This window comes from Paramisgurnus dabryanus, chromosome 6 (genome assembly GCF_030506205.2).
Source record: "Paramisgurnus dabryanus chromosome 6, PD_genome_1.1, whole genome shotgun sequence".
In the NCBI taxonomy this organism is placed as follows: Eukaryota; Metazoa; Chordata; class Actinopteri; order Cypriniformes; family Cobitidae; genus Paramisgurnus; species Paramisgurnus dabryanus.
In genome coordinates, this window is record NC_133342.1 from 17,622,161 (window position 1) to 17,638,792 (window position 16,632).

Here is a 16,632-nt window from a genome sequence, read left to right on the forward strand (position 1 = left end):
TCAGTCAAGCAAACGGTTTTGGGGTCCATGCCTGCTTGCAAAGAGGATCCTGGGCTAAGTTGCTATTAATGAGGACAAAGCGCCTGTCTGTGTTAGTCACAGCATGCATCACAATGATGAATCAGCCCGGCTCTCCATTCAAATTCCTTTCTGCATTGACTAATTCAAGTCATTAGCTGCATCTAGCATTGAGGCAGGAAAACAGATGTATGAAAGATACATGAGAGGGTTAGCGGAGGTGTTAAATAGAGCTAGTTGGGCGATTCTTCAGGGTTACTCTTATGGATGAGCAGGTGAGGGAGGTTTTTGGAGGGTGTTTGTGGGGGCATAAATTAGATGTGTTGATTATGATGCACTGGTGCTGAATTGATTGGCTTCATTAGTTTAGTTGGGTTTTTAGCAAAGAGGCAGATGGCATTAGAAATTGACCTCATCGCTCGGTTGAATAATTATCTGTCACTCATTTATTGTGCTAAAGTGTATCTAAAAGATAAATAATAGTTTGTGATATAATGTATTTGAATCATTACGTGCATTGATAGTCCTATCATCTACACTCACCTAAAGGATTATTAGGAACACCATACTAATACCGTGTTAGACCCCCTTTCGCCTTCAGAACTGCCTTAATTCTACATGGCATTGATTCAACAAGGTGCTGAGAGCATTCTTTAGAAATGTTGGCCCATATTGATAGGATAGCATCTTGCAGTTGATTCTTTGTAAACCCTAAAAATGGTTGTGCGTGAAAATCTCAGTAACTGAGCAGATTGTGAAATACTCAGACCGGCCCGTCTGGCACCAACAACCATGCCACGTTAAAAATTGCTTAAATCACCTTTCTTTCCCATTCTGCCATTTAGTTTGGAGTTCAGGAGATTGTCTTGACCAGGACCACACCCCTAAATGCATTGAAGCAACTGCCATGTGATTGGTTGATTAGATAATTGCATTAATGAAAAATTGAACAGGTGTTCCTAATAATCCTTTAGGTGAATGTATATGTTTTAAACAGCCATACAGGGCCTAGACTAAAGTTACTATAAAGGTGAAATGCTCACTATAGTTTTTGTATTAATCAAACTGGAGTGGTAGAAGAAAACATACTGTTTCTTTCTTTAGCTTTTTATGTGTTTTACTTGATTTGATATGAGAGGCTGAAGTGTGGCCGTGGTACATTTGTGAGTATATAGTCAAAGCTGAAGGGCATTGTTAAACACAGTGTAAAGCATCGGATCCCCTATTGCTTGTTTGCTTAAAGGGATAGTTTACAAAAAAAAATTCACTCTCATGTTGTTACAAATTTGTATAGACGGTTTCTGCAGTGACAACATAAACAAGCAGCTGTCGTGGTCCGCATGTAACTTCAGGTAAACTCCGCTAAGAATAAATAACAACAAAGTTCTTTAAACGTAGTTTATTTATATAACAATAAAAAAACACACATAGATAACCTAGGAAACCAAAACATTTGTTATTTTCGAGGCATTTGTTCAAGAGATCAGTTTAGCAACTAGTCAGACCATTAAAAAAACGAAACCGGAAGTAAAGTTTGGTTCCAGATGTGTATCGCGTCAGCGCACGTGCGTCCGATGAAACCGTCTATACATTTATGATGAACCCATGATATTTTGAGGAATGTTTGTAACCATGCTAATCAGAAACCAGTGTCTTCCGTAGTAGGAAAAAAGAATACTACCCTACTGAAAAATCCAACAAAGACCAGCATAAGCCGGTGAGCTGGTTTTAGCTGTTCTCCCAGCTTGGTTTTAGCTGGTATTGCTGGTGAAGTAAGTTAGTCTAGCTGTGTTTTGGTCACTTTTTAAGCTGGTCTATATGTGTTTTGGTCACTTTTTAAGCTTAGACCAGCTACTGCCACCTTAAACCAGCTAAAACCAGATACCAGCTTATGGTGGCATGGAAGTAAATTTGGCTTCTGATTGGTTTGGTACAAACATTCCTCTAAATATTTCAAACCTATAAATTTGTTACAAAAGTTACAAACCTGTAAAAATTAATGATGAACCCAATTGATGATATTTTGAGGAATGCTTGTAACCAAGCCAATCAGAAGCCCCATTGTATTCCATAGTAGGAAAAAGAATACTATGGAAGTAAATAGGGCTTCTGATTGGTTTGGTACAAACATTCCTCAAAATATTACAAACCTGTAAAACTTTGTTACAAAATGTTACAAACCTGTATAAATTTATGATGAACCCAATGGATGATATTTTGAGGAATGTTTGTAACCAAGCCAATCAGAAGCCCCGTTGTCTTCCATAGTAGGAATAAAGAATACTATGAAACTAAATGGGGCTTCTTTCTAAATTAGGACATTTAATACTTATTACAAATGTGACTAAGAAAAAACATTGAGAATCTTGAGACAAAACAATGGTTAATCTAAAGTTAATCTACATCTACAAGTTTATCTTGCACATTATGACACTATTTTATTTTTATTTCACAAAATCAGCCATCTGTAAAAAGAAATACAAAGCATTTTATGAATTCATAACAATACTTTTTTTGTTTTGTAATTTACTGTGTCCAGAATGCAATATTACCATCGAATTTGTTTCTTTGATGTACAATTAGATGCTACGTAAAACAAAAGGCTTCTTGTTTTTATGGTCTTTCTGGGGACTATAAGTTGGCCCGGACCTCAGAGGAAAATTTTAAGACTTAATGAATCTCCTTCCAGCAGCATTAACAGAAGCACAAGAGCATGCTGTGGGTATAATAAAGTTGCAATTTTCTCTCTCTCTCTCTTCTTCTTCTTCTCTGTCACGCACACACAGTACGTACACAGATAATAATTTTTCCCATGGTGTTTGAATAAATCTAATGATAAATTATTTCATCTTATACATTATTTAACTGGATTTGAAATGTCCGTGTGCTCAAAATACATAGTGTTATGCTATGGCTGAGTAAAGCAATGAATGATCCTGCCGGGGCTGCAAAAAGATAATAAAAAATGTTTTTTAATTAAATACACTGATGTTAACCTAATTAGTTTAATGATAAATTGGGAGCAGATGCAATCCAGCTCTTGCATCATTAGACAAACAGAGGTGGGCCTATACAGCTGTCACTGCTTTTGCAGGGAAAGAAGTTTGCCTTTATTCATATTACTGCACTTTCTTAAATGTAATAATTTTGTTAGTGCTTGAAAAATGTGTAGCAGAGTTTTCTTAGTCATTGAAAACGCAGATATTTTTCTAATTGTATCTATTTTTAATTTCCAGGCCTGAAAATGTCATTAAATCTTAAATAGTGGGTATGAATGTGATTATGCATATCATTTTTTCATAGCTATGTTCACCTCTCATATGCTTGAGATTTATCTTTCTAAGTTTAATATCTAAAAATGAATATTTTAAATCCTAAAAGAGAAACCCTGGAACTTCATTGGTCTAACTGTATTGGAAATCTGGGATGAATATTTAAGATGGTTAAGTTAACAATTCTCACAGGTCAAGTGTATTGGTTGTTAAGCATTGTCTATTTTATTAACATTGGCGGCCGGTGATTTCTTTTTTGAGGGTGCACGATGCGAAGCTTGTCACAACATGTATTTCGCCCGTCGTGTGTGGCTTATCACGTCAAAATATGTGTTCGGTGCATCATGTGAATCATGTGCATCATGCGTTTTTTCAGTGTCTACTGCACACAAGTCTAAAGAGTTTATGATAAAAGAGACGCTCGTGTTTGCCAGATACTCGTTTTAGATCATGTGTATTCAGAGTTTACTGTTAAGTGAGTGTCTTGCAAGTATTTTGTGACTGTGAGTGTCTCTTTTATCATAAACCCTTTCGATGCGTGTGCAGCAGGCATGTATTTTGAAAAGACTCATGATGCACATGGTTCACATGACGCAACAAACACATTTTTTGAAATTGGGAAACGACGGGAAAAATGGTTTGTGCACCGAGCGCACGGTCGAAAGGGTTGTTCCTGTTCCTCTAATGAGTAATGGGTGTGTTTTGGGCATAACGTGCAATAAACCAATGAGAGTCTTATCTCTCATCCCCTTTAAAAGCCAGTTGCGCGGACGCTATGTCCAATCCCTATTTAAATGATGGACTTTGTAAACTGAAAAACTAAGTGGAGAAAGAAGACCTCCAGTTTAAGAATAATGTTAAAAAATTGTGTTGTTTTTATTTTATTGAAATGTTAATTTTTTGGATTAAAACCTTTTAAAAGCCGTTTTCTTTCAGTCATAGAAATAAAAATAGCAGGCTTTTATTGCTGTAAATGTATTGATATCCTACATAATTAATGTAAGCTCATAAAATAATTTGCACATGTGCAAGAAAAGGTTTGTAGTACTCTAAAAATACTTTATTTGTAACAAACAAGAGATAAATAATTTACGAACGTGCGGTGAGCCGTTTCAGCACTTGGACAGCGCAATGGGATTTTATGTCCAAGAGACTCAATAATAATCTTTTACATTTGAATGCTTTAATTTTTCATATTTAAAAGCATTTTTGTGCTGCTGCGCATGCATGTATGAGATAAGGAGACCCGCATTGTCGTCCCATTTATAGGCGCACATTACTAATTCACTATTTAAATAACAAAAAAACAAAAAAATATTTGGGGGTCATTGATTTTAGACTTTAGACCAGGTTTTTGTTGGTCAATGGCGTTGTCTATTTTTTTTTTTGCCTCAAAATAGCAACGCGCCAACAATGCACCTGAACACACCTCATTAAAGATCAGAACGCCTAGCATGGGCGCAAAATTGGAGGCACTTGTGTCGCATTGCGCTGCATTACACCAGGTGTATATTTTGCGCACCTAGGTGTTTATTTTTCATTTCTTGCTATACATTTCAGAATAACTTATATTTGCTTTGTATCTTACTAGTGCGTTTTTCTTATTACAGTCCCTTTTGTCTCACTCATTGGGATTTATAAGGAAGGATTCCTTGTAAAGCTGCCATGAAACAAGATTTGTTGTCAAAGTTGCTGCAGTACAAATATATTTTATTTGAAAATTAATCTCAATGGTACGGTTTCCCGGACAGGGATTAGACTAGTCTAGACTAAAATAAATGTAATATCTGTCCAAACTGAAAACAACTTTCACTAAAATACAGCAGTGCCCTCAAAATGCACACAAGTAATGTTTTTAGTAAGGCATGTTTGTTAAAACTAGTTATATTTACTATTTACTGTAAACTAAGGTCTAGTCCTGACTTAAGCTAATCCCTATCTGGGAAACCACCCCTAAATATGTATACATCTCTGAGTGAAACCAGTTATATATTCATTACACACATAAATTGTAAAATTGCTATATAATTTTCGGTTGGGGAGTGGAAAGCACTATGAAAGTTTTGCAGTGAAAGACTTTGCAGTGAAAGAATTTGTTAAATACCAATGAAATGACTAAAGTGACATTTGTGAAAATAAGACATTTCAATTACTGACTAAATAACCTTTTCTTTGCCATTAAAGTAAAATGACTGAACCTAAACATAAGATAAAAAATTGCTAATTTACAAGAAAACATGTCAGACGCACTTAAAGGGTTTTGCATCTTAGCTCTTCAATTGTTTTTTCTCTCTAGGTAACTGAGACCAGGACCGGCCCTCTGGGCTGCAGTAACTATGACAACCTGGACTCTGTCAGCTCAGTTCTGGTTCACAGTCAGGAAAACAAAGTTCAGTTACAAGGTACAGAAATACACGACCCCAAGCGGTTTCACTGTACAACACTCACTCGCATCACAACGTTAATTCAAGAGTGTTTTTCAGAGGTCGTGCTTGTGTGATCAAAGCCTTGATGCCAGCGTCGTCTCATTAGCCGGCTAATTATACACAAATCTTCAATGTTGATAGTTGACTGTGCTTGCTAATTAGATTAAAGGATTTAGCAACTGACATGAATGAGGTCCTGTGGACTCGGCTGTGGAGAACCACAGGCATGTGTGGCTTTCTCGCACATTTCTGTCCTGTCTTTCTTCCTCCAGGGCTTCAGGCCATCCTGCCTGGTTATTTAAGGAACGGCTTTGTTCAGGCGGCCTTAGGATACATAGGCTGCAATGCCGAAGGCCAATTTGTGTGCAAAGACAACGACTGCTGGTGCCAATGCAGTGCCCCGTTTCCTCGCTGTAACTGCCCTGAGGCTGATATCCGCTCTCAGGAGAGCTACCTGGAGCGCATGAGGGAGGCCTGGAGGCAGGAGAACCGGGATTTTCAAGACTCAGGTGCCAACATATATTTGTTTTCCTCTTTATTTGAACATTTCCAGATGTCCCTATCTGGTAGCTTGACGAACTAGCTTAACCCACATGGCTAACTTGATTAGCCAGCTTCAACTTAGAAACCACACTGGTTCACCATCTTCCCCAGACTGTGCTGTTCAGTCAGCACAGACTAAATTAAACCATCATGGAGATGTATGCTGATTAAAGCTAGTCTTTTATGACAGGATCGCTAAGCAGCGTGGGACCTTCAACATTGACTCATAATTCTTTTTCATTAGTCATTTATGAAGTAATATAATAAAATGTACCATTAAGCCAAGCACACACAGTTTTTTTTCCCTTCATGTGCACATTTGAAGTCATAACCTGTGATCTGTTGTGTTACAGTAAGTCTTGTTTATTCATTTAGCAGATGCTTTTATCCAAAGCCCTTTGTGTTACTGATGTTATGGTGCACATAGCCTTACTAATAGCAGTAGAAGGACTTCTGTAGCTCAAATGATAGATCATTGTGTTAACAGCACAAAAGGTCATGGGTTCAGTAACATGTAATGATAAAATGTATACTTAAATGCTCTTTGGATAAAAGCATCTGCCAAGTGCATGAATGTGAAGTGTGAGAAGGATACTAACATATTAAACATACTGTAAAGTAAGTTTGTTGGTTATACCGTGTTCCTGGATCAACATCTATCAGTCCATCAAGAAAAACGTGATTATGCGATCGCATGATTCAATGCATAATCAGCCAAAATCCGCATATTTATGCGGGGGGCGCATTTTTAAATACGCAGCACTTTTGCCGCATAAATTGCAGATTTCTGCTCGCAAAATATGCGGGGATTGCATGATTTCATAATCAACGCATTTTCGTAGCAAAAGTATCTTAGCAGAAATGTTTGCAAATTCCCCTGTTGTCATGGGAATGTCAGGAAGTGACATTATTACGCGACATGAACATAAATGAAAAGCTGCAAACAGTTTTTGCTAGTTCACGCAGTTTTGCAAGTTCCCGCAATTTCATTGCATACATTTTTTAAGAAAACGTGCCGCAAGATCAAGGATTTTTGCCTGCAACAATCCCAAAAAAACTCTGCGTTTATCTGGAAGGACTGATATTGTTAGTCATGGAATCACATTCCTGTCAAAGAAACATGTCCTAAACTTAACCCTATCGATAACACTAACTATAAATGCATTTACATTAAAGTCGTTTTAAGCGAATCTGCGAGACATTTGTTTTCTGTTGACGTTTGAATTGTTTTCAAACAGACGGAGCGTAGCTAACTCCTCCCCCTCCCTTCCGTGCTTTCATGAACGCGCCCAACCCCCACCCCCAAATCCTTTTTGTCGTTTATAGGCTGGAATACATTGATTTCTTTTGTGGTGCTAGGTTTGGCCGCTGTGTTGTTATTGCCGTTTGTGAAGCCTGGGCTGTCTACAGAGATCGCGTTTTTTTACAGTTTGATCAGCGGACAGGCAGCAAGCAGATAGTGAGGAGATGTTTGCTGTATGTAACAAAAAATGTTTTATGGTCTTAAACGCATCAATTCGCTTAGAGCACCTTTAATGCATTTGTTATCCAAAGTGACTTAAGGTGCATTTAAGGCTTCATTTTTATCAGTAGGCTACATACGTTTCCAGGAAATCAATCCCATGCCATTGCCATTGTTTGATTCCTGTATATCTCAACTCAAATACACTGCAAGTTATTACAATGGCTTGTAGAAATTATGTTTAAAAAAAGGGTAGAAATGACAGATAGTGGCTATGTTTACATGCACAAAATTTTGTCAATCGGACTGAATTTTATTCGATTCAAGATTATGACAATACCGTTTACATACACCCTAAACATTGCAATCTGATTAAAATGTTGGTTTACATGTACATTCTATATAATCCGAACCGAACGTCTACGCAAGCACACACCCAGGGTTGCTAGCTTCGCATATCAAAACCTTCCCTGTGGACATTTAAAACAAGCCCAAAAGCATCCCAATGACTACTCAAAGTCCAAATACCAGTAACTAATGAACGAAATCCTTTCGTCTTTAACCCGCAGGAAAACAACAACCCACGGTGACAGTTTAAACAGTAGCCAAAATCTGAACTCGAAAAAGCAGAGGACTTGGCAACGCCACCCAGCACACAGCATCTCTTTTGTCGAGTTCATGCTTTATCTCTGGATAAATCAATGTACAAAGCTGAGTTGGAGACAGTTGTTCTTAAGAAGTTTTCAGATATAGGCAATGAAAACACTATTTTATTGCTTTATTTAATGTTATGAAAGACATGAACACTGTGAGTGCGTGACCCCACTACCTTAACCCTTGTGTGGTGTTCGGGTCTGTGGGACCCGTTTTTAATGTTTACTAAAAGAAAAATTATGCAATTAATTATTGTTTCAACCTCAGATTCATTGGCCTTGGCTCATTTTCTATAAAGAACATATGAATAAACAGCTTTATAATGACTGTACACTGTACACCCCCCCTACACATTTATATTACATATGTGGTGTTCGGGTCCACTGGACCCGGGGTTAATAAGAGTGTAAAAAATGAATGTGCTATGTAACTTCACTCTGTTTTTCTTCTATCTGGGACTGATGTGAGTGCATGAGTGTGTTTTTATATATGTCTGTACATTATGTGATGGATGCATGTCAGAGTTTTGTCCTTCTGCACTTGCTGTAACAGCACAAGGATACAACATGTTATATATCAAGCATGAACACTTGTCTGCCCCCACTGTCCCAAACACTTTACCTTCTGTCTAACAGGAACCATTCTACATTTTACCATTATCTCCCTTACAAAAAATAACCATGGCTGTATAATAGTAAAAGTGTAGTAATCATGGTAAATTGGTGTATTGATTACCATTTGTAAAACCATGGGTTTACCACAAAACCTATGTTGTGTGCACGCACGTGTGTGTGTGCGTATGAGTGCGGAGAGAGAGAAAGTAAATAGAGAAGTAGAAATAGAGAAAGAAATTTTTATATCCAAGCATTTTTATCATTTTAGGTTGTAGCCAATAGCAACACATTGTACTGCACTGTGTGTGGACATAAGATGGAGAGGAACACACAGTATATGTCTCTAAAAAACAAGAAATGCATATGCAACACAGCTACATGGTACACATTTGCTTCTTATGTGTTGTGTAGGCTGACATGAACAGTTTATGTGTTCAATGTGGATGATATGTTCTGATACGGCATCTTTCCAGATGGGGATTGTGCTGTGTAAACTGACACAAATTTGTACAATTTCAAACTTAGTTCAAAGAATTAAACATCAAAGTGATGAAAAACGTATTTGAGATGAAAAAGTGATAAATACTTATTTAAGATAAACATGTTTTTCCCCAATATCTGGGGGAGAATAGAATTTTCTTCTCTTATTTCATATTATCACAAAAACGAATAGCACTTGAATTTATAAATAGTCCTCTACTAGTGGTAAATGACAAATATTAACCATATATTCTGTTTATTTTACTGCAATAAGGCTAAAGTAAACATCTGTAAACAATTATACATAAATTTGTATGACTGCATTGTTTTAAGATACAAATAATGCAGTGGGTCCACTAGACCCACAAACATTGTCTAAGTAACAGAAATATGAACACCACACGAGGGTTAATAATGCGTTACTATTGCCTTGCTATTGTATGTGAGATGTAAATATAAGACGTGAACTTGAGCACAAATGTTCTGCACATCTCCACAATGTATTTTTGCATCTGATTGAGAAAATACTACGATTAACTTGTTTACATGCATACTTTTTCCTGATGATCGGATCACAGATCGGAGTAAATTTGCTTCCGATCGTCCTCAATCATATTGATTAAGGTGTTTACATGAAGGCTTTTCAATACAATAAAACCACGTACCTGGTGTTGATCTAGGACATCACCTTCACCTGAATTTGTTACAATTTAGGACTTTTGTCCCAGATTAGCTACAAATGAAAGGGCAATGAGCTGCTTGTAGTTTGTGCTATGATTTAATGCACAATTTATGACTTTTCCTGTAAGGTAATTTTCCTTCAATATGTCCCACAGAGTTGGTATGTTAGTTGGTACTATTATAATTGGCTACCTACTACTGTACAGCACTACGGCTGATTTATAATGAGCTGCTCCTTGTGATACCTTCACAAAAGGGCACTAAATCACTTTCCCGCTCATTCTCCTTCACTACTTCCTGCTGTTGGAATGATCTTCCTTATGCAGTCCGGTCAGCCACATCTCTTGCAACATTCAAAAACAATTAAAAACTCATATTTTCCAAGAATATTTGACATTTCGGAATAACTTAGTATAAGCACTTCTTGTATTATTGCCTCCATGTGACAAATCGCTTTATTGTTTCCTAAAACTTGTAAGTCGCTTGGCATAAAAGCGTCTGCTAAATGCCTAAATGTAAATGGGTGACAGGTACATTTTGAAACTCTTCGACGGTGTTAATTCAAGTCTCCTTTTTCATTAGATGAGTTCCAGAGCTTCATGGCTAAATTACCCAGGCAGAGTGCTTTAAACTCATCTCACATTCAGCAGCTGTGGAGGACAGACAGCGCCTTACAACAGCGCTACAGGCAGCTGGAATCCCAGCTTAGCCTCCTGCTTACCAAGACACGACGAACTGCTAACAAGCTCTTCAGACTCAGCAAAAGATGCCATACTCAGCCCAAAATAGTCTCTCTAAGGGAGAGGTAAGAGGTATTTAAATAGCCGATAAACCAGTGGATCCCAACTTCTCGCTTGTATAATTATGCAGGTTATGCAAATGAAGCTACATGAAAACAGCCAAGTTTTAATCTGTAAGGAATTCGGAGTATTTTTCGCATCACTCGGTAGACGTTAGAGATGCATGGGGTTTTGCATAACTTTTCATCGTAATGATGAACTCAATAGTATCTCACTGTCTCTATGAAATATTGAGTTTCCCCACATTACTCTCACATATGGATTTTCATCTCAATAATGTTTACATTTTTGCTCATACTGTACAGTATTTGCAAAGGTAGCAAATAGAAGAGATTAATATATTTAAAAAAAAATTACATGAATTTCTTACAGACTAGCTGATCGAGCCAGGCTATTAAGATTATTTGTTAAATCTCTCTACACTTAGGGGTGGTTTTCCGGACATGATTTAAGTTTAGTCCAAGACTAAAATGCTTGTTTGAGTTTCTTAACTGAAAACAGCTCCAATTGTTTTGTCTCAAGATGCACACAAATATAGTAGTTTCTATTAAGGTTTGTTTGTAAAACATGTTCTAATATAAACAAGGAATAGTCCTGGCTTAATCTAAACCCTCTCTGGGAAACTGCTCCTTAATCATTTACAAAAATTACCTCAATAATTCGTTTTTTTAAAGGAAGTGTAGTTCACATTACATTTCTTCATTTAACAGATGCTTTTATGCAAAGAAAAATACAAATGAAAAAAAACAATTTGTTGGTTCAATAAGCATAGTTAAAAAATCTTAAGGTTATAGCATGAGCTAATATAATATATAAAAATTGTACAAGTTAGAGCAAGAAGTTATGGTGGTGAGCGGGGCACAAACTAACGCGGGGTTAATTGTAATACGGCTACTTTACATAATTATACAGGGCCAAGCAATCTATGCTTTTTGTCTTTTTCTCTTACTGTCAGAAGATGATCTCCTGTGAATTTGTGAAAAGTTTTGATGTGTTTTCATTAAGATATTGAACAGAGTTTTAGAGGCATGGAAGTCAATTTCTTCATCTTATGTTTTTTTATTTCTGAGTTGGGTGTGTAGGTCACCAAATTCAACCTTATATTATTTTAATCACTGTCTTGTTATCTAAAACATTACATCCTTTTAAACATGTCATCATCTTCTAGTAACTGATAGCTAGGATAAAAAAAAATGTACACAGCGGGGTTATTTGTAACCAGTGGTGGGGATGACTTCTCTTCCGAGGGGCGCAATTTCAAAATATGTGTTGGTTGCATCATGTCTCTTGTCAAAATACGTGCATGCTGCACACGTGTCAAATGGGCTTATGATTAAAGGAGACAGTCACTTTCATGAAATACTTGCAAGACACTCACTTAGAGGAATAGTCTATCCTTTTTCATATTAAACTATGTTATTACCTTAACTAAGAAGAGTTCATACATCCCTCTATCATCTTAGTGCGTGCACGTAAGCGCTGTGGCGCACTGCGACACTTTGATAGCATTTAGCTTAGCCCCATTCATTCAATGGTACAAAGGGAGATAAAGTTGGAAGTGACTAAACACATCAACGTTTTTCCTGTTTAAGACGAGTAGTTATACGAGCAAGTTTCTAAGCGGATTTAAAAGGGTAACTATATTGTATGGCGGAATAGCACTTTTGGGAGTACTTCGACTCGCCTGAAAAATCCGCTCCCCTTCTCCCTCTCATAATGAGAGGGACAGTGTTACTGCGTCGAGTCGAAGTACTCCCAAAAGTGCTACGTTTTATTTTGTGCCACCATACTTGGTCGTATAACTACTCGTCTTAAATAGGAAAAACGTTGATGTGTTTGGTCACTTCTAACTTTATCTCTGTTTGGTACCATTGAATGAATGGGGCTAAGCTAAATGCTATCAGTGTCGTCACGCCACAGCGCTTACGTGCACGTACTAAGATAATAGAGGTATGTATCAACTCTTCTTAGTTAAGGTAATAACATAGTCTAATATTGGAAAAAGGATAGACTACACTACTATCCTTTAACACTAAACTCTGATAACATATGTTATAATAAACCCCTTTGAAGTGTCTGCAGCAGGCTCGTATTTTGACATTACGCATGAGGCACATAAGTTTACATGACGCGCCGAACACATATTTTGAAATGACGAGCAACAGACATGACAGGCTACATACATTTTGTGATGAGCTTCGCATCGTGCACCCTCAAAAAATAAGTCACCTGCCACAGTGTTACAGTTAAGCTTCAGGTATACAACAATAATGAAATGAAAACAATGTAAATCCTATTATAAAAATGATAACTGGTAATACAAAATCAGGAGAAATAACCGACTTTTTTGTCTTAATTGTGCAGCTCTTTAAAAAAACTATTTTTTATGCATTGATGCATAATACAAGAATGGTTAGATAAAGGATCAAGGATGGATGAATGTGTGGATGTCTATCTATTATAGGCAGATATATAAACAATATCCACCTGTAGTATATAGACAGAATTTTATTGAATTATTTGTGTTTAAACTTTATTTTTCTAGCAGGAATTACAACAAACCCTCTGTTTGTTACAATGAACCCCACCTATGGGGTAAGTTGTAACGTTTGCACTCCTGTCACTTTCGATGTAATTGTATGATAACGGTAGGTCCCACAAACTAACTTTAAGTGTTCGTTTGTGGCAGAGATGTGTGTTGATTGTGTAAAATAATGATTCATCTAAATTAAATATTTTTTGAATGATGAGGCCAAAGCAAAAAGCGTTAGGTTGTGCCCCGCTCTCTCCTACTTGATAAAAGTGAATGCATAAATGAGATGTACGTTGAGTCTCCAAAGCATTCAATGAGTACAGTATTATTTTCCTCTGGAGCCATAACAAACACTTAAAATAAGCATTATACCCCTTGTATTTGATTTGAACGTCCAGTTGTTTCACCAATACTGACCTCCAGATGAATGTACTGTAGTAGACTAATGGCTAATCTATTGTTTAACCACCCACTCCAGCCTGTTAGGCTATTGCTGCCCTAATGCATTACTTTTGTCCTAGCAATGCTTTCATATGCAGTATAAGCAGAGCTCAAGGTTGAAAAGCAATTAACACTGATGTGAAACAAAGCTGTTTATTGGCAGTCAGTATTTCCTTATGATCTTTAAGATTATTTGCATACACTACAATCCAGAAAATTGCTTCTGTTTTGGTCCCTCATCCCTTAAATGTTTTTTTTTTTTTTTTTGCTTGGTGTTGTTTTTTAGGCCCTTGAGCTTTTGGATGAAATTCACCCTCTCCATCCTGTACTGCAGTGAAAATAACCAACTGGGATTTTACACGGAGGAATTACGGAGCTGCGCCTGTCCGACTGAATATCCCTCATGTCAGGGCATCATTCCTTGCGAGGTGGGCGACGGCCCCCGTTGCGCTTCATGCTCCGCGGACAACCGCACACGATGCTCCAGCTGCAATTTGGGTTTCGTCCTCAGCCACGGGGTTTGCAAGTACGCCGTACCCAACCCAACAGATCACTATTTGGGTTTTGAAACTGACCTGCAGGACCTGGAGATGCGTTTCTTGCTGCAACACCGCGATGCCCGCATCACCACGCACGCCATTTTTGTTAGCAATGACGTTCGCCTCAATGTGTGGTTTGACCCATCCTGGAGGAAAAGGATGCTGCTTACACTAAAAAGCAACAAGTTTAAATCCAACCGTGTGCACATGCTGCTCGGTATCTCGATGCAGATCTGCATCACCAAGAACTCCACATTCGAGCCTGCGTTGTCTGTCTACGTCAATCCGTTCGGCGGCAGCCATTCGGAAAGTTGGATAATGCCCATGGATCACGATGGCTACCCGGACTGGCAGAAAACCAGGCTGGAGATTCCATTGGATTGTTACAACTGGACTTTGACTTTAGGCAACCGGTGGAAGAGCTTTTTTGAGACGGTTCACTTTTACCTGAGGAGTCGCGTTCGGGCCGACAGCTCTCAGGGAAATGATACGGTCTACATCGAGCCTCTAGAAGTAGCAGATCCTTCTCAAAACTTTGGCTACATGAAGATCAACAGTATGCAGTTGTTCGGTTACAGCATGCACTTTGACCCTGAGGCTATCCAGGACCTGATCCTGCAGTTGGACTATCCGTACACTCAGGGTTCTCAGGACTCCGCTCTGCTGCAGCTAATGGAGATCCGATATCGGGTCAATAAGCTGTCTCCTCCTGGTCCACTGCCTTTAGATTTGTTTTCCTGCCTGCTTCGACACAGACTAAAACTCTCCAGCCCTGAGGTACAGAGAATACTTTCCACACTGCAGACGTTTAGTGCCAAACAGCCCTTCTACAAAGAGTACGAAGCTGCAAAACTTTGTAGTTAAAAAGCAAACTCATTTATTTTTGGCATTGATGTTTGGCTTTATTGACTAGAAAATGACTTGGACTGGAAACAGAACATTTCTTTCCCAGGGGAGGGTCATTGTTGTCGTTGTTTGATATTATTCATTATTCTTCATAGACGCGTTATATATTTGATGTCTCTGGTTCAAATGGTAGCTGAGATGAAACAAAGTTTTGCACAATTTTATCAATTCTGACATGTTTTAATGAAATAAAATAGCCAAGAATTGTTGTTATCTTTGTAGCACTCTCTGATTGGGGTTGGCTGGGTTCCAATACTGTAATTGCAGCAAAGCATATTTAGCATTTAACAATCAGAAAAATTACACTTATTTGTTTATGGGAGAATCTCACAAAAAGTGTCATGAGCATGTCCAGGTCCTATTTCACATCAAAGTAACAAAGAATATGTTTTGCACAATGAAAAAAGGCTGTTTTAGAGGAACACAGAAATGAAAAACTGTCAATGGATTTACGTTTGCTTTGCGTGCGTGCTTTAGTGTCTAAATGCATTTACTTAATGATGTTTTACAGTCATTAAGTAAATAAAATTAAGTGTTATCCCGTTTTTCCCAAAATTATTTACATTTTAATCATTAACATTAAGGCACACTGTTTTTATCACTAAAATAACAGTAAAGGGTAAAAAAAATAATTGCCAAAAATTAAAACGGACAAAACGGAATTTGGGAAAAAATAAAACAGATTTTATAGGGCCATATATATGCCGCATTTTTCAAATATGCCACACTTTCGCCGCATAAATTGCAGATTTTTGCATGCAAAATATGCGGGAATTGCATGATTTTATAATCCCTGCATTTTCGTAGCAAAAGTCACATATATCTTAGCAGAAAGTTGAAAAAAGTTTCATTTACTTTACACAAGCGCAGCCATGTCCCCTGTTGCCATGGGATTGTTATGAAGTGACTTAATTACGCAATCACAGTTTTTGCAAGTTCACGCAATTTTTGCAAGTTGCCACAATTTCATTGCATAAAATTGTATAAATATTCTGCATATTCCATCACATTTTTTTAAGGAAACTTAAAGCCATTAGCCACTAGCTAATGGATTTTTGCCCGCAATATTCACAAAATAATTTGATGCTCCTATTCTCATAATTAGATTATGGGGTGGTTTCCCGGACAGGGATTATCTTAAACCAGGACTAGGCCTTAGTTTAATAAGGAAATGTATTGTGTGCATTCTGAGGGCATCAATGTATTTTAAGTAACACTTTACTTGAAGGGGTGTTCATAAGACTAACATGACATCTTCATAAT

General features: G+C 37.5%; 1 protein-coding gene across 1 annotated transcript in view; it reads left to right on the plus strand.

Annotated features, from left to right (window-relative positions):
• The window catches only part of brinp3b (bone morphogenetic protein/retinoic acid inducible neural-specific 3b), a 28,173-nt gene extending 12,356 nt beyond the window's left edge, over positions 1-15,817 (plus strand). Inside the window, exons 5-8 of the mRNA XM_065269086.1 lie at positions 5,587-5,692; positions 5,989-6,225; positions 10,733-10,955; positions 14,211-15,817. Of these exons, the coding sequence (XP_065125158.1) occupies positions 5,587-5,692; positions 5,989-6,225; positions 10,733-10,955; positions 14,211-15,327 (1,683 nt within the window). The 3' untranslated portion in view covers positions 15,328-15,817. The remainder of the gene's footprint in view (positions 1-5,586; positions 5,693-5,988; positions 6,226-10,732; positions 10,956-14,210) is intronic.
• The last annotated feature ends 815 nt before the right edge of the window (positions 15,818-16,632 follow it).